The sequence below is a fragment of the Entelurus aequoreus genome, linkage group LG08 (assembly GCF_033978785.1).
Source record: "Entelurus aequoreus isolate RoL-2023_Sb linkage group LG08, RoL_Eaeq_v1.1, whole genome shotgun sequence".
NCBI classification, from domain to species: Eukaryota; Metazoa; Chordata; class Actinopteri; order Syngnathiformes; family Syngnathidae; genus Entelurus; species Entelurus aequoreus.
Genome location: NC_084738.1, coordinates 63,308,904 through 63,334,862, shown reverse-complemented (window position 1 = coordinate 63,334,862; position 25,959 = coordinate 63,308,904). Strand labels below are relative to the sequence as shown.

The window sequence follows — 25,959 nt, the reverse complement described above, 5'->3', positions numbered from 1 at the left end:
CAATATTGAGGTAGTTTGGCCGCCCCTGATTATGTCCGTTGAGACGGATGCGACGACTGTGGCCGTAACGGGAGGCAGATGTGAGGCAAAGTGACACTAAGGGACGGAAGGAGGGCGAACCGTGACTTCTTCTAACAAGCGGCCAGCCAGACATGCCGCGGTTAATGATTTTTTTACCAAGCCCGTTCAAGTGTGCGATGAGGGCCCCGTTTCACACCCTCAACATTTTGACACCCATTGCCGTCAATCCTCGCTCGTGAGACCGCCGTCAAAATTCTTGAAACGAATAATTTCCGCCGGACAATTTCCATCAGCGGGGGCGACCATCAATTTGGATCACTTTGGCGGGAGGGACATTGAGCCTGTTAAACCTTTGATTTACACGAGTCTTTGTCATTGTCAGAGCCCGCCTTTATGGACTAGAGACAATTTTGCCACTGTCGCCGCAATGATGACAGGTGGCACCGTAGCGCCGTAAACGGCAGGGAGAACTTTAAAGAGCAAAGCAGGGCGAGATGGGAGCGAGGCTTTATGGATTTTTTTTTTTTTTTTTTTTTTTTTTTTTGGCCGGGGCCAGCGGTGATGATGGCTTTGAGGCAGATCTCAGATATGCGGTGTCATAAACGCCACATGTAAAGGTAAAAATACGGCAAGGACTCCAAGAAGTATTTACCAGCCAATGGGGGAAAAAATTCCCTCCCCCCCCGAGATTTGAACCATCTTCACTTTGAACTTTTTAAGACATCTTTAATGTTGATTTCCCGTCTGCTGCATCCCAAGGTGTCAACATGCACAGTGAAATCATTTGTTTTTGACAAGTTGCTTTTTTCAGTGCAAATACAAAACCCAAAACCAGTGAAGTTGGCACGTTGTGTACTTTGTAAGTAAAATCAGAATACATTGATTTGCAAATCCTTTTCAACTTATATTCAATTGAAAAGACTGCAAAGACAAGATATTTAAAGTTCCAACTAAAAAACGTTTTTTTTTTTTGTTGCAAATAATCATTAACTTAGAATTTAATGGCAGCAAAACATTGCAAAAAAGTTGTCACATAGGCTTTTTTACCACTGTGTTACATGGCCTTTCCTTTTAACAACACTCATTAAACCTTTAGGAACTGAGGAGACCAAATTTTGAAGCTTCTCAGGTGGAATTCTTTCCCATTCTTGCTTGATGTACAGCTTAAGTTGTTCAACAGTCCGGGGGTCTCCGTTGTGGTATTTTAGGCTTCATAATGCAATGGGAGACAGGTCTGAACTACCTGCAGGCCAGTCTAGTACCTGCACTCTTTTACTATGAAGCCACGCTGTTGTAACACGTGGCTTGGCATTGTCTTGCTGAAATAAGCAGGGGCGTCCATGATAACATTGCTTGGATGGCAACATATGTCGCTCCAAAACCTGTATGTACCTTTCAGCATTAATGGTGCCTTCACAGATGTGTAAGTTACCCATGTCTTGGGCACTAATACACCCCCATACCATCACAGATGCTGGCTTTTCAACTTTGCGTCTATACCAGTCCGGATGGTTCTTTTTCTCTTTGTTTCAAAAGACTCAACGTCCACAGTTTCCAAAAAAAAAATTGAAATGTGGACTCGTCAGACCACAGAACACTTTTCCACTTTGCGTCAGTCCATCTTAGATGAGCTCGGACCCAGCGAAGCCGGCGGCGTTTCTGGGTGTTGTTGATAAATGGCTTTCGCTTTGCATAGTAGAGTTTTAACTTGCACTTACAGATGTAGCGACCAACTGTAGTTACTGACAGTGGGTTTCTGAAGTGTTCCTGAGCCCATGTGGTGATATCCTTTACACACTGATGTCGCTTTTTGATGCGGGATCAAAGGTCCATAATATCATCGCTTACGTGCAGTGATTTCTCCAGATTCTCTGAACCTTTTCATGATATTACGGACCGTAGATGGTGAAATCCCTAAATTCCTTGCTACAGCTTGTTGAGAAATGTTGTTCTTAAACTGTTGGACGTCTTGCTCACGCATTTGTTCACAAAGTGGTGACCCTCGCCCCGTCCTTGTTTGTCAATGACTGAGCATTTCGTGCAAGCTGCTTTTATACCCAATCATGGCACCCACCTGTTCCCAATTTACCTGTTCACCTGTGGGATGTCCCAAATAAGTGTTTGATGAGCATTCCTCAACTTTCTCAGTCTTTTTTGCCACCTGTGCCAGCTTTTTTGAAACTTGTTGCAGGCATCAAATTCCAAATGAGCTAATATTTGCAAAAAATAACAAAGTTTACCAGTTCTAACATTAAATATCTTGTCTTTGCAGTCTATTCAATTGAATATAAGTTGAAAAGGATTTGCAAATCATTGTATTCTGCTTTAATTTACCATTTACACAACGTGCCCACTTCACTGGTTTTGAGGCTAAAACTAATAACAAATATTGTTGGTGGTACTTGGGGAGGTTTTTGTGAGATGGTACAAATGTGGTTCCTGGGCCTACAAAGGGCAAGAGGCCGACTTACAGTCGGGTCCGCCCGCGTTGCTGATGTGCAGAGCTGTCACGTTGAAAAGAAGACGCTGGAATTCGAAGGCGGACAACTTGGGTTTGAAGCTCGCCTCGCTTTCATCCAGCCTGATGAAATAGAAGAGAGAAAAAAATACATCAAGTTCTGACAATAAAACGATTAAACAGCAGATGTTTTTTCAGTTTAATCAGTCGCTCAATCCGAGTAATCTTTGCATGTGGGGCGATTACGTACAGTATGAGCTTCACTACTGCCACATGTGTGTGTGTGTGTGTGTGTGTGTGTGTGTGTGTGTGTGTGTGTGTGTGTGTTCTTGTATTTCTACCCTTCTTGAGACATCAACAAGGAAAAGTAGCTTCCATATGAGGACCAGTGAACAAGTTAGGACCGAAATCATGGTCCAAATACGGAAAACCATTGCATCTAATAGAGAATGTCTCATTTGCACCCCCCGGTGGTAAAATCTATCAAAATGAGGGTAGTCCCAAAAAGGAGGGATTTTTCAAATTGACTGGGTGTCAGTTTTAAAAGTGCTCCCCCTCCGGCCAACATATGAAATAACAAGTGTGTGTAAGAAATTGAAATGCGCCCCCTTTGGCCAAAATTGATAAAAAAAATAAAATAAACATGTATATAGAGACATACTTTAATAATTTGAAGTAAACAATGAAGATTAAAACACAATTACAAACAAAAATATATTTTTTTAAACTAAAAAAAAATAAAAAGCAGTCTTTTTCTCACAATGTGTCGACTTTTTTCTCATAAAATTGGGAACAGTTCCTCATATTTATTCTGTTTCTGTACAATTGCAATATTTTCTCGTAAATTACTACTTTTTTAATGTAAAATTACCACTTTTTTAATGTAAAATTACTACTTTTTTAATGTAAAATTACTACTTTTTAATTTAAAATGGTGACATTTGTCATATAACATTCTGACTTATCACAATATTGCCAATTTTTCTGTTGTTCTTGTAAAATAGTGTACATTTTTGGAGTAAAATAAGGACTTTTGTCATCATTTTGCCAATTAAAGTTCCCATTATTATTATAATATAATAATATATTATTGTATGTTTAGGTTATTTAAATTAAGAGGAGAAAACTATAATTTACGGGAGATATTGATTTTTGAAATAGGTAAAGTAAGAACGAATATAACATACAAATGTATTTCAGTTTTAGGAGTTAAATGGTAAAACAAGCTCAGTCATGAGTTGAAGACATGTAGTTCTTTGTTAAGGTTTAAGAAAACCTTGACAGGTGAAATAATTGAAAATGATAAAATATAGTAACAATTACTTTCATCAAATTGATTTTTTTTAACGTTGATGTTCCAGGCAATCTAATTTTCAGTGAATGTATAGGACAGGCAAATATAAGCTTTGGCTTCAGCCTATTCCTTTTTGGGTCATTCTTTTTCTTTTCTTTTCTTTTCGTGTGTAAATGTGTATTATTGTTAAATATGTCTAATCTGTACTGTTAAACTGGTCACACAAAATGGTTGATGGTTGATTATATGACCGAAATAAACTTAATATTCATATTATATTCATAATATTATTATTCATAATATTATTATTCATAATATTGCCAACATTTTAAACTTTTCTTATAAAATTGTAAGTAAGTAAGTACATTTTATTTATAAAGCGCTTTTCACAGATAAAATCACAAAGCGCTGTACAAAACATATGTAAAGTAAAACAACATTTCAACTAAAACAACAGGGGCGACATCATAAAATACAACATGGATTAAAAAATAATAGTTAAAAGGTGCATTAACTAAAAGCTTTACCAAAAAGAGAAGTTTTCAAATGTTTCTACACAGTCAAGATCACAAAGGGACTGGGGGAATTTGTTCCAGAGTCTGGGAGCTATAGCCTGGAACGCCAGATCTCCACGGGTTTTAAAACGAGTTTTCGGGATCTTTAGAAGACCCTGGCCTGAAGACCGGAGGCTGCACCCTAAAGAGTAGAATTGTGACTTTTGTCAAGTAAAATTACGACTCTTTTCATGAAATTGTCAAAATGTTAAGCTTTTTTTGTAAAATTGTGACTTCATCCATTCATTCATTCATTCTCAAAATAATCTTACACATCTCATATTATGAAATGTAACTTACTTCACCAATTATTATCTATTTATTTATTTTTATTGTGATTACTTATGGAGTATATTGTGAATAAATTGAGAACAGGAAGTGAACAAAAGTTTTAGCAACTGTTATGTAAAAGAAAAGGGGTAGGATTAAATAAGCTCTGCTACTTCCTACTCCTTTTCGAACATGTTGAAAAGACAAACTGGAAATTGTGATGCATCATGTTGTATGCTTGCATGTTAAAGTTAAAGTTAAAGTGCCACTGATTGCCACACACACACACACGAGAGGGCGAAATTATTCCCTGCATTTGACCCATCACCCTTGATCACCCCCTGGGAGGTGAGGGGAGCAGTGAGCAGCAGCGGTGGCCACCCCCGGGAATAATAATTTTTGGTGATTTAACCCCCAATTCCAACCCTTGATGCTGAGTGCCAAGCAGGGAGGTAATGGCTCCCATTTTTATAGTCTTTGGTGTGACTCGGCCGGGGTTTGAACTCACAACCTACCGATTTCTAACCATTCCAAATAAACTCAAACTCAACTCAACTGTTATTGAGGACAAATTACAACTTGTATCATAATATTGCACAAATGTTCAGTTATTCTCGTAAAATTTTGACTTGCGTTGAGTAAAATTACGACTTTTATTGTAATACTACCAAAATTCGATGTTTTTCTTGTGAAATTGTGACCTTTTTCTTGTGAAATTCCAACTCATTTTTCACAACAAGCATTTTTATATTTGCACAGCATGTACACTACCGTTCAAAAGTTTGGGGTCACATTGAAATGTCCTTATTTTTGAAGGAAAAGCACTGTACTTTTCAATGAAGATAACTTTAAACTAGTCTTAACTTTAAAGAAATACACTCTATACATTGCTAATTTGGTAAATGACTATTCTAGCTGCAAATGTCTGGTTTTTGGTGCAATATCTACATAGGTGTATAGAGGCCCATTTCCAGCAACTATCACTCCAGTGTTCTAATGGTACAATGTGTTTGCTCATTGGCTCAGAAGGCTAATTGATGATTAGAAAACCCTTGTGCAATCATGTTCATGCATGTGAAAACAGTTTAGCTCGTTACAGAAGCTACAAAACTGACCTTCCTTTGAGCAGATTGAGTTTCTGGAGCATCACATTTGTGGGGTCAATTAAACGCTCAAAATGGCCAGAAAAAGAGAACTTTCATCTGAAACTCGACAGTCTATTCTCGTTCTTAGAAATGAAGGCTATTCTACAAAATTGTTTGGGTGACCCCAAACTTTTGAACGGTAGTGTATATATATATATTATATATTACTGTAACTTGTTCTTAAAAATAGTAGTTATTTTGTATGTCAAATTTAGTGTTTGTGTGTATATATGTATACTGTATATATGTATGTGTGTTTCTTCCTATACAGTATACATGTATATGTGTGTGTGTGCGTGTATATACTGTGTGTGTGTGTATATATATATATATATATATATATATATATATATATATATATATATATATATATATATATATATATATATATTATATATTGTATATACACATATAAATTATATGGGTAGATATTTGCTCTAAAAAGGGTATTTCAACAAGTAAACAGTACAGTAGGTAGTTGATGTTGATATATGTAATGCACATAAGGGTATTCTAGTCAGATGCGCGTGTGTAAATATGCTATGTGTAAATATCAAAATATTGCGTACGTCGAATCCCTTTTTGTCAGGCAATATTACATTTAATGACAATTTTACATAAATGAATACATCCAAACACGTTGTACATATTTATTATTTGCAGGAAGAAATAACAGTTACAATTTTGTGTGTATCTTCCAAGCAAGAAAGAAGTTTGATCACATCAACATGGGACTAACTGGCACACTCCGCTTCGCTGCAGGCCCGCAAGCCACGCCCACCCCCCACAGCCACAGAAGAGGAAAACTGTCCTTTCCCGGGCATGATAAAGTCTTAAATAATGTCAAACACGTAGCGTTACAATAACCAGGAAGATAAAGTGTTTGTCTCACACCTACTAATCAAGCATTCACATTTTGCCACAACACACATGGGGGAAAGTCCTAATTGGAAATACAGCCATATTAACTCCTAAACTGCCATTTTAACACACACCAAACCATCAGCACGCATCCAATGCTTTCTCGTGGCCACGAGAAAGTTTCTCGTGCGCACGAGAAAGTTTCTCGTGCGCACGAGAAACTTTTAGTAAAAAAAAAAAAAATATATATATATATATATATATATATATATATATATATATATATATATATATATATATATATATATATATATATATATATATATATATATATATTTTTTTAAATAAAAAGTTTCTCGTGGCCACAAGAAAGTTTGTCTAAAAAAAAATAAATTCCCATGTCCCTTTAGGGGCTCCGTAAATATGAACTTGTTTTTTTTTTTTTTTATGGTCCTCAGTAGTCACGTACAAATTTGTGATTAAAAAATAAAAAAAGTTCAAATTAAATATGACTTTTTTTTTTTTAGTGGTCCTCAGTAGTCACGTACAAAATTGTGATTAAAAAAAAAAAAAGTTCAAATTAAATATGAACTTTTTTTTTTGTTTGTTTTTATGGTCCTCAGTAGTTTAAAGTTTAAGATTAAAGTACCAATGATTGTCACACACACACTAGATGTGGTGAAATTTGTCCTCTGCTTTCACGTACAAATTTGTGATTAAAAAAAAAAAAAAGTTCAAATTAAGTATGAACTCTTTTTTAAAAAATGTTATGGTCCTCAGTAGTCACGTACAAATTTGTGATTAAAAAAAAAAAAAAGTTCAAATTAAATATGAACTTTTTTTAAAAAATTTTTTATGGTCCTCAGTAGTCACGTACAAATTTGTGATTAAAAAAAAAAAAAAGTTCAAATTAAATATGAACTTTTTTTTTTATGGTCCTCAGTAGTCACGTACAAATTTGTGATTAAAAAAAAAAAAGTTCAAATTAAATATGAACTTTTTGCTTTCTTTTTTTTAATGGTCCTCAGTAGTCACGTACACATTTGTGATTAAAAAAAAAAAAAAAGTTCAAATTAAATATGAACTTTTTCTTTTTTTTTTAATGGTCCTCAGTAGTCACGTACAAATTTGTGATAAAAAAAAAAAAAAAGTTCAAATTAAATATTAACTTTTTTTTTCTTTTTTTTTATGGTCCTCAGTAGTCATGTACAAATTTGTGATTAAAAAAAAAGAAGTTCAAATTAAATATGAACTTTTTTTTTTTTTTTTTAATGGTCCTCAGTAGTCATGTACAAATTTGTGATAAAAAAAAAAAAAAAGTTCAAATTAAATATGTACTTTTTTTTTCCTTTTTTTTTTAATGGTCCTCAGTAGTCATGTACAAATTTGTGATTAAAAAAAAAAAAGTTCAAATAAATATGAACTTTTTTTTAATGGTCCTCAGTAGTCACGTACAAATTTGTGATTAAAAAAAAAAAAAAAGTTCAAATTAAATATGAACTTTTTTTTTTTTTTTTTTTTTTAATGGTCTTCAGTAGTCACGTACAAATTTGTGATTAAAAAAAAAAAGTTCAAATTAAATATACATTTATTTTTATTTTTATTTTTTATGGTCCTCAGTAGTCACGTACAAATTTGTGATTAAAAAAAAAAAAGTTGAAATTAAATAGGAACTTTTTTTTTTTTTTTAATGGTCCTCAGTAGTCACGTACAAATTTGTGATTAAAAAAAAAAAAGTTCAAATTAAATATGAACTTTTTTTTTTTAATGGTCCTCAGTAGTCACGTACAAATTTGTGATTAAAAAAAAAAAAGTTCAAATTAAAATGAACTTTTTTTTCTTCTTTTTTAATGGTCCTCAGTAGTCACGTACACATTTGTGATTAAAAAAAAAAAAAGTTCAAATTGAATATGAACTTTTTAAAAATTTTTTTTAATGGTCCTCAGTAGTCACGTACAAATTTGTGATTACAAAAAAAAAAGTTCAAATTAAATATGAACTTTTTTTTTTATTTTTTTAATGGTCCTCAGTAGTCACGTACAAATTTGTGATTAAAAAAAAAGAAAAAGTTCAAATTAAATATGAACTTTTTTTTTGTTTTAATGCTCCTCAGTAGTCACGTACAAATTTGTGATTAAAAAAAAAAAAAGTTAAAATTAAATATGAACTTTTTTTTTTTTTTTTATGGTCCTCAGTAGTCACGTACAAATTTGTGATTAAAAAAAAAAAAAAGTTAAAATTAATATGAACTTTTTTTTTTTTTTTCAATGGTCCTCAGTAGTTACGTACAAATTTGTGATTAAAAAAAAAAAAGTTCAAATTAAATATGAACTTTTTTAAAAACATTTTTATGGTCCTCAGTAGTCACGTACAAATTTGTGATTAGAAAAAAAAAAAGTTCAAATTAAATATGAACTTTTTTTTTTTTTTTTTTTATGGTCCTCAGTAGTCACGTACAAATTTGTGATTAAAAAAAAAAAAAAAGTTCAAATAAAATATTAACTTTTTTATTTTTTATTTTTTTAATGGTCCTCTACGGAGCCCCTAAAGGGACGTGGGAATTATTTTTTTTTTTAGACATGTATCTCGTGCGCACGAGAAACTTTTTATTAAAAAAAACAAAAATTTTTTTTTATATATATATATATATATATATATATATATATATATATATATATATATATATATATATATACATATATACACTGTATATACACGCACAAACACACATATACATGTATACTGTATAGGAAGAAACACACATACATATAAATTATATGGGTAGATATTTGCTCTAAAAAGGGTATTTCAACAAGTAAACAGTACAGTAGGTAGTTGATGTTGATATATGTAATGCACATAAGGGTATTCTAGTCAGATGCGCGTGTGTAAATATGCGATGTGTAAATATCAAAATATTACGTACGTCGAATCACTTTTTGTCAGGCAATATTACATTTAATGACAATTTTACATAAATGAATACATCCAAACACGTTGTACATATTTATTATTTGCAGGAAGAAATAACAGTTACAATTGTGTGTGTATCTTCCAAGCAAGAAAGAAGTTTGATCACATCAACATCGGACTAACTGGCAAAAAAAGTTCAAATTAAATATGAACTTTTTTTATTTATTTTTTTATGGTCCTCAGTAGTCACGTACAAATTTGTGATTAAAAAAAAAAAAAAGTTCAAATTAAATATGAACTTTTATTTTTTTTATTTTTTTAATGGTCCTCAGTAGTCACGTACAAATTTGTGATTAAAAAAAAAAAAAAGTTCAAATTAAATATGAACTTTTTCTTTTTTTTTAATGGTCCTCAGTAGTCACGTACAAATTTGTGATTAAAAAAAAAAAAAAGTTCAAATTAAATATGAACTTTTTTTTTCTTTTTTTTTTATGGTCCTCAGTAGTCATGTACAAATTTGTGATTAAAAAAAAAAAAGTTCAAATTAAATATGAACTTTTTTTAAAATTTTTTTAATGGTCCTCAGTAGTCACGTACAAATTTGTGATTAAAAAAAAAGAAAAAGTTCAAATTAAATATGAACTTTTTTTTTGTTTTAATGCTCCTCAGTAGTCACGTACAAATTTGTGATTAAAAAAAAAAAGAAGTTAAAATTAAATATGAACTTTTTTTTTTTTGTTTATGGTCCTCAGTAGTCACGTACAAATTTGTGATTAAAAAAAAAAAAGTTCAAATTAAATATGAACTTTTTAAAAAATTTTTTTAATGCTCCTCAGTAGTCACGTACAAATTTGTGATTAAAAAAAAAAAAGTTAAAATTAAATATGAACTTTTTTTTTTTTTTTTTATGGTCCTCAGTAGTCACGTACAAATTTGTGATTAAAAAAAAAAAAAAGTTAAAATTAATATGAACTTTTTTTTTTTTTTTTTCAATGGTCCTCAGTAGTTACGTACAAATTTGTGATTAAAAAAAAAAAAGTTCATATTAAATATGAACTTTTTAAAAAAAATTTTTTATGGTCCTCAGTAGTCACGTACAAATTTGTGATTAAAAAAAAAAAAAAGTTCAAATTAAATATGAACTTTTTTTTTTTTTTTTTTTAATGGTCCTCAGTAGTCACGTACAAATTTGTGATTAAAAAAAAAAAAAAAGTTCAAATTAAATATGAACTTTTTCTTTTTTTTAATGGTCCTCAGTAGTCACGTACAAATTTGTGATTAAAAAAAAAAAAAAGTTCAAATTAAATATGAACTTTTTTTTTTTTTTTTTTTTTAATGGTCCTCAGTAGTCACGTACAAATTTGTGATTAAAAAAAAAAAAAAAGTTCAAATTAAATATGAACTTTTTCTTTTTTTTTAATGGTCCTCAGTAGTCACGTACAAATTTGTGATTAAAAAAAAAAAAAAGTTCAAATTAAATATGAACTTTTTCTTTCTTTTTTTTTTTATGGTCCTCAGTAGTCATGTACAAATTTGTGATTAAAAAAAAAAAAGTTCAAATTAAATATGAACTTTTTTTTTTTTTTTTTAATGGTCCTCAGTAGTCACGTACAAATTTGTGATAAAAAAAAAAAAAAAAGTTCAAATTAAATATGAACTTTTTTTTTTTTTTAATGGTCCTCAGTTGTCATGTACACATTTGTGTGAATTATACAAAATTATTTAAACTTGGTCCCCATGAACCATATTAACTCTTTTTCTCCAGGGTCCCCAGTAAGAATGATCAGCACATTACTCCATCAATCCAGAGATTTAAAGACGTGTATGAGCTAACTGGCCAGTGGACATTTTACACCATTTTTTTTTATGCCTCCACAACCTGTAGAAAGGGTGGTCCCCACTAGTCATGATCAAAAACTTGGTCCCCATTCCAAATGATAACCAGTATGTGTGTGCGTGTGTGTGTGTGTGTGTGTGTGTGTGTGTGTGTGTAGGCAGGCATGTAAAATGCAAATGTGCCAACTTGGACACATCTTCAGGGACTGATCTTTGCCAGGGGCTGAAGGATGACTTGTAGAGTCAGACTGCACATCTGATATGTGCCTGCTTTCACCGTGACAGCTGCTGAATCAGCAACCCTCCCAAAGACCGATCACAAGTTGGAAGTAGAAAGAAACATTCACAAGTGCTATTTTTAACATGCAGTGGGACTTTCAAGGATGGAGTTTTTTTCTTTGGGAAGATGCATGCCTCTGAAGTCAAACTAAACTTCGGAGTTTCAGCAGAACGACGTGCATACAGTGGAAGCTTGATTCACGTAAGCCTCGTGGTACAAACGTTTCGATTTACAAATCACAGACCGAATGACGATATGTTTTGGTGCACAAACGTTTCTTCCACACATTTTGTGCCCGGCAGCACATCCATTTTGGGCGGTGTAGCACTGCTGTCATTAGCATCGTGCTACTTTGTACAAAGGGCACTGATTATGCAAAATCAACTTTTCTGACCCATTGGTGCCTGTTTTTGTGTATTTGGGATCTGCAAAAATCCCGGAAATGTGAAATCAAACCGCGGAGATATTTATAAAACAATCCAAAGCCTTTCTTCATACTTCAATCGATCAATCAATCAATAATTATTTATTTATATAGCCCTAAATCACAAGTGTCTCAAAGGGCTGCACAAGCCACAACGACATCCGCGGTTCTGCGCCCACATAAGGGCAAGGAAAAACTCACAACCCAGTGGGACGTCGATGAGAATGAATATGAGAAACCTTGGAGAGGATCGCAGATGTGGGTAACCCACCCCTCTAGGGGAGACCGGATGCAATGGACGTCGAGTGGGTCTAGTATAATATTGTGAAAGTCCAGTCCATAGTGGATCTAACATAATAGTGAGAGTCCAGTCCATAGTGGATCTAACATAATAGTGAGAGTCCAGTCCATAGTGGATCTAACATAATAGTGTGAGAGTCCAGTCCATAGTGGATCTAACATAATAGTGTGAGAGTCCAGTCCATAGTGGATCTAACATAATAGTGAGAGTCCAGTCCATAGTGGATCTAGCATAATATTGTGAAAGTCCAGTCCATAGTGGATCTAACTTAATAGTGTGAGAGTCCAGTCCGTAGTGGATCTAACATAAAAGTGAGAGTCCAGTCCATAGTGGATCTAACATAATAGTGTGAGAGTCCTGTCCGTAGTAGATCTAACATAAAAGTGAGAGTCCAGTCCATAGTGGATCTAACATAGTAGTGTGAGAGTCCAGTCCATAGTGGATCTAACATAATAGTGAGAGTCCAGTCCATAGTGGATCTAACATAATAGTGTGACAGTCTAGTCCATAGTGGATCTAACATAATAGTGTGAGAGTCCAGTCCATAGTGGATCTAACATAAAAGTGAGAGTCCAGTCCATAGTGGATCTAACATAAAAGTGAGAGTCCAGTCCATAGTGGATCTAACATAATAGTGTGAGAGTCCAGTCCATAGTGGATCTAACATAATAGTGAGAGTCCAGTCCATAGTGGATCTAACATAATAGTGTGAGAGTCCAGTCCATAGTGGATCTAACATAATAGTGTGAGAGTCCAGTCCATAGTGGATCTAACATAATAGTGTGACAGTCCAGTCCATAGTGGATCTAACATAATAGTGTGAGAGTCCAGTCCATAGTGGATCTAACATAAAAGTGAGAGTCCAGTCCATAGTGGATCTAACATAAAAGTGAGAGTCCAGTCCATAGTGGATCTAACATAATAGTGTGAGAGTCCAGTCCATAGTGGATCTAACATAATAGTGAGAGTCCAGTCCATAGTGGATCTAACATAATAGTGAGAGTCCAGTCCATAGTGGATCTAACATAATAGTGTGAGAGTCCAGTCCATAGTGGATCTAACATAATAGTGAGAGTCCAGTCCATAGTGGATCTAACATAATAGTGTGAGAGTCCAGTCCATAGTGGATCTAGCATAATAGTGAGAGTCCAGTCCATAGTGGATCTAACATATTAGTGAGAGTCCAGTCCATAGTGGATCTAACATAATAGTGAGAGTCCAGTCCATAGTGGATCTAACATATTAGTGAGAGTCCAGTCCATAGTGGATCTAACATATTAGTGAGAGTCCAGTCCATAGTGGATCTAACATAATAGCAGTGTTGGGTTAGTTACTGAAAACCAGTTACTAGTTACAATTACTAGTTACTAATTTCAAAAGTAACTCAGATACTAACTCAGTTACTTACATCGAAAAGTAATGCGTTACTGTGAAAAGTAACTATTTAGTTACTTCTTTTTTTCTTATTTTTTTTAAAGCTCCCATTAATGGCCTTTTAGCCTTCATTTCAGTACTGTTATTGCACTGGAGAATAATACAATCTGTTGATCAACTTGACATGCATTTTTATTCTCCTTTTAACATAATTAATGAAAAACAGTGCAACATAAAAAGGCATTTCTCCTTTCTTTAAACTTGGACCAATGACCATTAATAAAAAACAAGTTCAAGTGCAACATAAGAAGGCACATCATCTTCCTTGAAACATAGGTAGTGAAATAAAGTCTGACATCTGGAGTGATGCTGCTGTCTTCCACACTTGGAGTCATGGATTGTACAATCCTTGTTTTCAGTGGCAGGATCATTGACACAGATGGTGAAGTTTCAGTGCTCAGTAGAGATGTAACACTTTTGAGGGGTTTAAGTACCTGGAGGACCTCCTCTGCCACTCTCACATCATCATCAGACAGGTTGATGATGTCTTTGACATTTTTCTTCAGGGTCTTGTGGGTCAATGCAGAGTATATAGCTGCCTGCTGCTCCAACATATCATAAGTGGAGTTCCACTTCGTTGGGACATCATGTATGAGCTTTATGAGTAGGCAGCTTTAGCATTTCTTGCTTTGTCTTAAGTACATGAGCAGCTGTTGTGCTAGGAAACCTCCTTCCTGATCCATCCTATTGACTGAGATGTGATGCCAAATTCACTACATGTGCAAAGCACCTACCTGTGGTCCCAGTCCTGCCTCATTCACTGCAATTATTGGATTTTTGGCATTATCACGTGACTTGGATATCTTTATCTTCCATTCCTCCACTGCTTGTGTCAGTACCTGCGCAAGGTGACTCTCGTAGAGGGGGCGTGTCTTCTCATCTCCCAGTCTGCTGTGATAAAGTGAGCGCTTATCGTCACATAGTTCCCCTGGACGTGCACCAGTCTGTCATGAGCGCAACAGATGATGCTCTGGATAGTTCGTCCACAACTTTTTTCTTCTCCTGCTCATAAAGATCTGGCACAATCTTATCGCTGAAGTGGGTGCGCGACGGGATGTCGTAACGTGGCTCAAGCACGTTCAGCATGTGTTTAAAACCCTCGTTTTGCACAACGGGGTCTGCACCTATAAACACACCGATTAAATGGCGCGGGGCGTTGAAGCTCCTCCGTTACGCCGCTCGCCATGACCACGCTGTGTGTGGACTGAACGTAATCAGGGAAAGTCCAAATAAAAAGAGGAGGCGTACAATCTTTCGTCAGAGCGTGGTGGAAGACTGTGTAAAGCAGGGGTCACCAACCTTTTTGAAACCAAGAGCTACTTCTTGGGTACTGATTAATGCGAAGGGCTACCAGTTTGATACACACTTAATTAAATTGCCAGAAATAGCCAATTTGCTCAATTTACCTGTAACTCTGTTATTATTAATAATTAATTATATTTACACTTAATTGAACGGTTTAAAAGAGGAGAAAACACGAAAAAAATGACAATTAAATTTTGAAACATAGTTTATCTTCAATTTCGACTCTTTAAAATTCAAAATTCAACCAAAAAAAAGAAGAGAAAAACTTAAAAAAAGAATTTATGGAACATCATTAGTAATTTTTCCTGATTAAGATTAATTTTAGAATTTTGATGACATGTTTTAAATAGGTTTAAAATCCAATCTACACTTTGTTAGAATATATAACAAATTGGACCAAGCTATATCTATAACAAAGACAAATCATTATTTCTTCTAGATTTTCCAGAACAACATTTTTAAAAGAAATTCAAAAGACTTTGAAATAAGATTTAAATTTGATTCTACAGATTTTCTAGATTTGCCAGAATATTTTTTTTGAATTTTAATCATAATAAGTTTGAAGAAATATTTCACAAATATTCTTCATCGAAAAAACAGAAGCTAAAAGGAAGAATTACATTAAAATGTATTTATTATTCTTTACAATAAAAAAAATAAATTTACTTGAACATTGATTTAAATTGTCAGGAAAGAAGAGGAAGGAATTTAAAAGGTAAAAAGGTATATGTGTTTAAAAATCCTAAAATAATTTTTAAGGTTGTATTTTTTCTCTAACATTGTCTTTCTGAAAGTTATAAGAAGCAAAGTAAAAAATATTTTCTTGGATTTTCAAATTCTATTTGAGTTTTGTCTCTCTTAGAATTAAAAAGGTCGGGCAAAGCGAGACCAGCTTGCTAGTAAATAAATACAATTTAAAAAATAGAGGCAGCTCACTGGTAAGTGCTGCTATTTGAGCTATTTTTAGAACAGGCCGGCGGGCTACTCATCTGGTCCTTACGGGCTACCTGGTGCCCGCGGGCACCGCGTTGGTGACCCCTGGTGTAAAGAGTACAGCCCAGACGTTTCTCCTCAATGAGGTAAATCAAATTCTGTCTCTGTTTAATTCCTTGCTTCTTTGTTTGTTTAATAGACGTCATCAGTGTTTGAACCTGACAGCACATATAAAATGTGTTGTAATTCCTACACCGCTCACCTGATTTGGATGTAAATACCCTCAAATTAAAGCTCAGTGTCTACACTTAAAGCACATCTTGATTGTTTCATTTCAAATCCATTGTGGTGTTGTACAGAGCTGGAATACTGACAATTGTGTCAATGTCCAAATATTTATGGACCTAACTGTATGTAACGCTTAAACCAAAAATGAACAAAAGGCAAGTCCCGCTAGGAAAAGGCACTGAAGCATAGGGATGGCTATGCAAAACAAAAGTAAAACTGAACTGGCTACAAGGTAAACAAAAAGAGAATGCTGGACGACAGCAAAAACTTACAGCGTGTGGAGCAGAGATGGCGTCCACAAAGTGCAACCGTACATGACATGACAATCAACAATGTCCCCACAGAGAAGGATAGCTTACGTGTCAGAATAATTGTATCTAAGTTATCACAAAACATTATGTTTCGATGAGTTCCCGGCGAGCAGAAAAAAGCTCTCTTTGATCTTACCAATCAAAAGGCTTGTAAAACTCCACTGTGTAGGATGGGAAGCGACATGAAGGTGTCGGTTTCTTTGATGTAATGTAATCCACAGGAAGATTTTGTCTTGACCCGAGATCTACTAAGCAGAGAGGAAGCAGGACCTGACCCCTCTCCAGGCACCTTTTCTTCAAACTGTTTTGTGACCAAAGGCAGTGGCTGTTTACGACCCCCCTCCCTTTAGAAACAACTGTTGCCATGTAATCAGGGAAAGTCCAAATAAAAGAGGAGGCGTACAATATTTCGTCAGAGCGTGGTGGAAGACTGTACAAAGAGCACAGCCCAGACGACCCCGCCCACCTCAACCTCCTCATGCTCTCCCAGGGAGAGCATGTCCCAAATTCCAAGCTGCTGTTTTGAGGCATGTTAAAAAAAATGATGCACTTTGTGACTTCAATAATAAATATGGCAGTGCCATGTTGGCATTTTTTTCCATAGCTTGAGTTGATTTATTTTGGAAAACCTTGTTACATTGTTTAATGCATCCAGCGGGGCATCACAACAAAATTAGGCATAATAATGTGTTAATTCCACGACTGTATATATCGGTATCGGTTGATATCGGAATCGGTAATTAAGAGTTGGACAATATCGGAATATCGGCAAAAAAGCCATTATATACTGTATATATATATATATATATATATATATATATATATATATATATATATATATATATATATATATATATATATATATACATATATATATATATATATATATATATATATATATATATATATATATATATATATATATATATATATATATATATATATATATATATATATATACTGAACAGCTTCAAAAATTGGTCTCCTCAGTTCCCAAATGTTTACTGAGTGTTGTTAAAAGGAAAGGCCATGTAACGCAGTGGTAAAAATGCTCCTGTGCCAACTTTTTTGCAATGTGTTGCTGCCATTAAATTCTAAGTTCAAGATTATTTGCAAAAAAAAAAAGAAGTTTCTAAGTTCGAGCATTAAACATCTTGTCGTTGCATCAGTCCAACTTGGATGAGCTCGGGCCCAGCGAAGCCGGCGGCGTTTCCGGGTGTTGTTGATAAACAGCTTTCACTTTGCAAAGTTTTAACTTGCACTTGCAGACGTAGCGACAAACCGTAGTTTACTGACAGTGGTTTTCTGAAGTGTTCCTGAGCCCACGTGGTGATACCCTTTACACGCCGAGTTCGCTTTTCGATGCAGTACCGCCTGAGGGATCCGAGGTGCGTAATATCATCGCTTACGTAATATTTCATGTTCGAACGTCAAGTATCTTGTCTTTGCAGTCTATTCGATGGAATATAAGTTGAAAAGGATTTGCAAATTATTGTATTCTGTTTTTATTTACCATTTACACAACGTGCCAACTTCACTGGTTTTGGGTTTTGTGTATATATGTCTTCTTGACTCTTATAATTATTGTGAACGATGGGCAGACCTCCCAAAAAAGTACGTTTGACTAAAACCTCCCGTGTGAAGGGTAACACATTTTCGATACACAACGGCGGCATCTCTGAGAAAAATACAAATAATACGAGACTTTTATGAACGGATAAATAATGCATTCTTCATTTATGAAGGTCAGACCGTGAGAAAGCGACTTCTCTGGTGGTTAACTTGCATCTTAAAATAATCAAATCTTAGCCATCTATTTTATCAGCATTAAGCCTGCTTTATTTCCAGACATTTCCAGCTGTGTAAACTGCACTGTGTGTGTGTGTGTGTGTGTGTGTGTGTGTGTGTGTGTGTGTGTGTGTGTGTGTGTGTGTGTGCAGTGTGGGCTTGCTAATAGAAGAGAGGCAATTACAAAGTGGGCCTCAAAGCCATGGTAATGGAGCTGGTCAGACAGAGATAAGCAGAGTGCGCATGAAAGTGAACAAACTCGCCGCCATGCTTCCCTCCACGGAGCGCCATTGTCCCTTTTAATCAGCGCCAAGCACGGCGCTCTGTAATTAAGCCCTCTCCACCGAGTGCGAGAGATCACCGCCCCAAAAAGATGAAGGAGACCATCAAGACTCCGGGCGGAAACACACGTTTAAAAGATGCGGCAGGGAGTGCGTTTTACGGATGGGATCTAGTCCACGGACCATCACGCTCCGGTTTGTATCACCTGTTCAAGCAAAAACCCGATTGGTTTTGATTGATGGATGCCATAGAACAGTTGTTTCTGAGCCAAGGCACATTATTTTCAGAAAAAGGTGAAGCTAAAAGCTGGACAAAGCGCTAAGTTAAGAGAAAGCTAGAAGCTAAGTTAAGGGCTAAAATAAATGTTAAACTAAGAGCTAGAATAAAAGCTAATCTGAGATCTGAAATAATATTTTAGGTCAAAGTTAAGCGAATAACTAAGATAAGAGCTCATCTAAGAGCTAAGCTAGTAGCTCAGGTAAAGGCTAAGTTAATAGCTAAGTGAAGTGCTAAGATTTGAGTTTGCTTGATTGAAACTTCTATTAGTAGATTGCACAGTACAGTAAATATTCCGTACAATTGACCAGTAAATGGTAACACCCGAATACGTTTTTAAACTTGTTTAAGTCGGGGTCCACATGAATAAATTCATGGTAAAAGCTTAGATAAATGAGCTTAGATAAAAGCTAAAATAAGAGCTAAATTCAGACCAAAGCTAAAAGTTGCTCTAAGAGCTCAGTTAAAAGATCAGTTAAGAGCTAAACTTAGAGCTAAGATAAGATTTGAGCTCAGAAAAAGGTGAAGCTAAGAGCTAGACAAAGCAGCTAAATTAAGAGAAAGCTAAAAGCCAAATTAAGGGCTAAGATAAATGTTAAGCTAAGAGATAAAATAAAAGATAATCTGAGATCTGAAATAATATTTTAGGTAAAAGTTAAGCGAAGAGCTCATCTAAGAACTAAAAGCTAAGCTAAATTTTAAAATAAGATAAACTACAAGCTAATCGAAGAGGTTAAAAGTTAAGATAAAAACTAAGACAAGAACTAAGAATTTGAGCTCAGGTAAAGATTAAGCTAAGAGCTCAAATAAGAGCTAGGACAAAAACATATAAGTAGAAGTTAAGCTAAGAGCCAGTTAGCTAAGAGATAAACTAAGAGCTTGGTGAAGAGCTCAGGTAAAAGTTAAGCTAAGAGATGAGCTAAGAGCTAAATTAAATGTTAAGTTAAGCACTAAACTGAAAACTAAAATAAGAATTGAGCTCGGAAAACGGTTAAACTGAGAGCTGGGCAAAGCGCTAAGTTAAGAGAAAGCTAAAAGCTAAGTTAAGGGCTAAGAAAATGGTAAACTAAAAGCTAAGCTAAAAGCTAATCTGAGATCTGCAATAATATTTTAGGTGAAGGTTAAGCAAATAACTAAGATAAGAGCTAAGCTAATAGCTCAGGTAAAGGCTAAGCTAATAGCTAAGCGAAGCGCTAAGATTTGAGCTTAGATTAAAGCTAAGATAAGAGCTAAATTCTGACCTAAGCTAAAACCTACTCTAAGACCTCAGTTCAAAGATAAATTAAGAGCTAAATTAAAAGCTCAGGTGATATTTGATCTCAGAAAAAGGTTAAGCTAAGAGCTGGACGAAGCGCTAAGTAAAGAGAACGCTAAAAGCAAAATTAGGGGTTAAGATACATGTTAAGATAAGAGCTAAGATAAAAGCTATTCTAAAAGCTCAGGTAAAAGATAAGCTAAGAGCTCAGTTAAAATTTAAGTAAAGAGCTAAACTTAGAGCTAAAATAAGATTTGAGCTCAGAAAAAGGTGAATCTAAGAGCTGGACGAAGCGCTAAATTAAGAGAAAGCTAAAAGCTAGGTTAAGGGCTAAGATAAATGTTAAGCTAAGAGCTAAACTAAAAGCTAATCTGAGATCTGAAATAATATTTTAGGTCAAAGTTAAGCGAATAACTAAGATAAGAACTCATCTAAGAGCTAAGCTAATAGCTCAGGTAAAGGCTAAGCTAAGCGCTAAGATTTGAGCTCAGATAAAAGCTAAGAGGAGAGCTAAATTCAGAGCTAAGCTAAAAGCCAAACAAAAAGCTCAGGAACAAGCTGTAGTTGGAACATGTCAGCCTCTTCAAAGAAGCAGCCAGATGTTTACCCAGACAGACGACATCTACGGTACGTGACTCAATCACCCGGCTGGGCCCGGTCCAACATGACCTGGTCAAGTACCGTGTGGCATTTCAAAACCGTGGACCGTGGTCGCCGACTGACCGGCTGATTACTCGCGGCGTGATTGTGGGGACAAAGCGTGTAGCGAGCCACACCCGCTTACAGAAAAGCAATCATCCTTCCTTCTTATCTTTCCTCACCGTTTCCCCGTCCTCACGCCTCAATTTATTCCTCCTCCGTCTGATGGCGGACTGATCCCCGCACCGCCAGGGAGCGCGGCGGCATTTATCGCCTTAACATGTTTACCCGCCGTGAATTCAGGCGGCGTCAGTCACGGCGTCGTGTGGCGTGTTGTTTATCGATGCCTCACCAGGACCGGCTCACTTCCTTAAGTCCTACGCCGCCTCCGACTGTGGCGGGCCACAAATGGCCTCTCGATAAGGATTCGGTACGGTCGCTCCGGTTGGCGCGATTTTCCACGGGCGTGACAGACGGTCGCCGGAGGAGGAGTGTAGAAGACTAAGTCTGATGAGACCTGTAGACAACGTCTTAGCCCGAGATCCGAGCAGGTTGTCGGACCTGGTTTTTACTTTCTACCAGAGTCAGCCATGGAAATATATAGAACAGACATGCTCAAGACCGTGTGGTTTAACTGAGGTAACGGTCCAAAACGTAAAACCCAAAACCAGTACCTCAAACAGCTTAAGTTGTTCAACAGTCCGTTGTGGTATTTTAGGCTTCATAATGTCCCACACATTTTTTAATGGGAGACAGGTCTGGACTACAGGCAGGCCAGTCTAGTATCCACACTCTTTAACTATGATGCCACACTGTTGTAACACGTGGCTTGGCATTGTCTTGCTGAAATAAGCAGGGGCGTCCATCATGGACAACATATGTTGCTCCAAAACCTGTATGTACCTTTCAGCATTAATGGTGCCTTCATAGATGTGTAAGTTACCCATGTCTTGGGCACTAATACACCTCCATACCATCACAGATGCTGGTTTTTGAACTTTGTGCCTAGAACAATCCGGGTGGTTCTTTTCCTCTTTGTTTCAAAAGACACAACGTCCACAATTTCGTAAAACAATTTGAAATGTGGACTTGTCAGACCACAGAACATTTTTCCACTTTGCATAAGTCCATCTTGGATGAGCTCGGGCCCAGGGAAGCCGGCGGCGTTTCTGGGTGTTGTTGATAAATGGCTTTCGTGTTGCATAGTAGCGTTTTAACTTGCACTTACAGATGTAGCAACGAACTGTCTCCTTTGGGGTATTTTGCGCTTCATAATGTGCCACACATTTTCAACGGGAGACAGGTCTGAACTACAGGCAGGCCAGTCTAGTACCCACACTTTTTTACCAAAGCCGCGCTGTTGTAACACGAGGTTTGGCATTGTCTTGCTATAATAAGCAGGGGCGTCCCTGCATGTACCTTTCAGCATTAATGGTGCCTTCACAGATGTGTAAGTTACCCATGTCTTGGGCACTAATACACCCCCATACCATCACAGATGCTGGCTTTTCAACTTTGCGCCTAGAACAATCCGGGTGGTTCTTTTCCTCTTTGTTTCAAAAGAAACAACGTCCACAATTTCGTAAAACAATTTGAAATGTGGACTTGTCAGACCACAGAACATTTTTCCACTTTGCATAAGTCCATCTTGGATGAGCTCGGACCCAGGGAAGCCGGCGGCGTTTCTGGGTGTTGTTGATAAATGGCTTTCGTGTTGCATAGTAGCGTTTTAACTTGCACTTACAGATGTAGCGACGAACTGTCTCCGTTGGGGTATTTTACGCTTCATAATGTGCCACACATTTTCAACGGGAGACAGGTCTGAACTACAGGCAGGCCAGTCTAGTACCCACACTTTTTTACCAAAGCCGCGCTGTTGTAACACGAGGTTTGGCATTGTCTTGCTATAATAAGCAGGGGCGTCCCTGCATGTACCTTTCAGCATTAATGGTGCCTTCACAGATGTGTAAGTTACCCATGTCTTGGGCACTAATACACCCCCATACCATCACAGATGCTGGCTTTTCAACTTTGCGCCTAGAACAATCCGGATGGTTCTTTTCCTCTTTGTTTCAAAAGACACAACGTCCACAATTTCGTAAAACAATTTGAAATGTGGACTTGTCAGACCACAGAACATTTTTCCACTTTGCATAAGTCCATCTTGGATGAGCTCGGGCCCAGGGAAGCCGGCGGCGTTTCTGGGTGTTGTTGATAAATGGCTTTCGTGTTGCATAGTAGCGTTTTAACTTGCACTTACAGATGTAGCGACGAACTGTCTCCGTTGGGGTATTTTACGCTTCATAATGTGCCACACATTTTCAACGGGAGACAGGTCTGAACTACAGGCAGGCCAGTCTAGTACCCACACTTTTTTACCAAAGCCTCGCTGTTGTAACACGAGGTTTGGCATTGTCTTGCTATAATAAGCAGGGGCGTCCCTGCATGTACCTTTCAGCATTAATGGTGCCTTCACAGATGTGTAAGTTACTCATGTCTTGGGCACTAATACACCCCCATACCATCACAGATGCTGGCTTTTCAACTTTGCGCCTAGAACAATCCGGGTGGTTCTTTTCCTCTTTGTTTCAAAAGACACAACGTCCACAATTTCATAAAACAATTTGAAATGTGGACTCGTCAGACCACAGAAAATTTTTCCACTTTGCATCAGTCCATCTTGGATGAGCTCGGGCCCAGGGAAGCCGGCGGCGTTTCCGGGTGTTGTTGATAAATGGCTTTCGTGTTGCATAGTAGCGTTTTAACTTGCACTTACAGATGTAGCAACAAACTGTCTCCGTTGGGGTATTTTATGCTTCATAATGAGGTCTGAACTACAGGCAGGCCAGTCTAGTACCCACACTTTTTTACCAAAGCCGCGCTGTTGTAACACAAGGTTTGGCATTGTCTTGCTATAATAAGCAGGGGCGTCCCATGGTGCCTTCACAGATGTGTAAGTTACCCATGTCTTGGGCACTAATACACCCCCATACCATCACAGATGCTGGCTTTTCAACTTTGCGCCTAGAACAGTCCGGATGGTTCTTTTTTCTAATTGTTTCAAAAGACACAACGTCCACAATTTCCAAAAACAATTTGAAAATGTGGACTCGTCAGACCACAGAACATTTTTCCACTTTGCATCAGTCCATCTTAGATGATCTCGGGCCCAGTGAAGCCGGGGGAATTTCTGGGTGTTGTTGATAAACGGCTTTCGCTTTGCAAAGTTTTAACTTGCACTTTGTCATGTCTGTGTTAATCATGTTTTTGTTTTGCTTGGGTTTTGGGCTCTTTTTTTAGTTCCTGGTTGCACTTCCTTGTTTGGTTTGGTTTCCATGGTCACCCATTAGTTTTCACCTGTCTTGTCACGCACCTGTTTCACATCCTCATGTCACGCACCTGTCTCACGTTTTCACTAATCATGTCACCAGTATTTAAGGCCATTGTTGCCAGGCAGTCGGCCTGGCGACATCACTCTGTTCACCTCTGCGCACTTCATGCCTTGTCAAGTACGTTTTTTCTATTCATGCCACAGTTAGCGACTTTTGTTCATGTCCTTAGTTTTTTGCCCACGTGCAAGTTTTTGTTTCATAGTCAAGTTTGTACCTCCGCCTTGTGCGCGCCTTTAGTTTGTTCTTTTTGTTATAGTAAAAAATAAATATGTCCTTACCTTCAAGCCATGTCCGCTCCAACTATTATTGCATCTCGGAAAAACAAACCCGCCATAGTCCACACCCTGACACACTTACAGACGTAGCGACGAACTGTAGTTACTGACAGTGGTTTTCTGAAGTGTTCCTGAGCCCATGTGGTGATATCCTTTACACACTAATGTCGCTTTTTGATGCAGTACCGCCTGAGGGATCCAAGGTCCGTAATATCATCCCTTATATAATATTTGCAAAAAATAACAACGTTTATCAGTTCTTGTCTTTGCAGTCTATTCAATTGAATATAAGTTGAAAAGGATTTGCAAATCATTGTGTTCCGTTTTTATTTACCATTTACACAACGTGCCGACTTCACTGGTGTTGTATTTACACATTTAGTACATTATCTATCATGCAGTACATTTAAAACACAATAAAAAGCCATCATGTCTGTTTTATTTTAATACTATCAACATTTCCACATTTCCCCCCCTGCATTACGTCTCTTTGCTCTTTTTCCTCCGGTTATGCTGTTGTGTTTGTTAATGTAAATGTATTTTTAGCATATGCCGCAGGCCACAGAAATAGAGCTACGGGGCCACGCTTTGTATAGCCCTGATCCAAAGGACCCACTCCCCATGCGAGTGGGTCTTTTTTCTGTAATGTCTTTCTTTTCATGGAGTGATCACGACAGAAGAGTGCCACTCTGGGCGAAGATGAAATGCGTGGCGATAAACATAGAACGGCAAATGGAACTGGCAACTGAGCAAAATAATACAGCTCAGCCATGTAGTCGACATACTCTAAATACTTTTTTTTTGTTTTTGTTTATCTATTTGCCTTCCTTCAAACACCTGCACCTAGTTTGTTTCAGTTTTAGTTTGACCTTAGCATCTTAGGTTTTTTTATGACAGTGAGAAAGGTTGAAATGTTGATAAAACATGCCCGATGGCCGCAGTTTTTTGACTATTTCACTTTTCCCCATAGGCAAAATGGTTTAGAAATGAGAACGACAAGGTATTCGGGGCGGAATATTCAAGACGGCTGACTGAAATTGTGGCATTTTGTGATGTAAAATGGGAGACCGGGCTTTCCAGTCTGTGGAACGCTCTCCCTGACCACCTGAGGGCACCACAGACTGTGGATGCTTTTAAAAAAGGCTTAAAAACCCTTCTTTTTAAAAAAGCCTTTTTTAGATATATGCATACTAGTTTCTATTTTTTATTTATTTTTTTATTATCTTTTTATTTTTTTTTTTTTAATACACTGTAGCACTTTGAGGTTGTTTACTCAATGTAAAGTGGTTTTTACAAATAAAATCTATTATTATTATATTTAGACTTTGTTTTTACATTTTTTGCGGATTGTAAATACGATTGGATATGGTTTAATGGATACAATCATTACGTTTCCATGCACTAAATTAGTCTGATTTCTCAAA

The 25,959-nt window shown here is 36.4% G+C and overlaps 1 protein-coding gene across 2 annotated transcripts in view; it reads right to left on the bottom strand.

The window, feature by feature from the left end:
- The window catches only part of lamc3 (laminin, gamma 3), a 326,552-nt gene that overhangs the window by 113,434 nt on the left and 187,159 nt on the right, over positions 1–25,959 (bottom strand). For both annotated transcript variants that reach the window (XM_062057021.1, XM_062057020.1), the window contains exon 12: positions 2,493–2,602. In XM_062057021.1, coding sequence (XP_061913005.1) covers positions 2,493–2,602 — 110 coding nt within the window. The remainder of the gene's footprint in view (positions 1–2,492; positions 2,603–25,959) is intronic.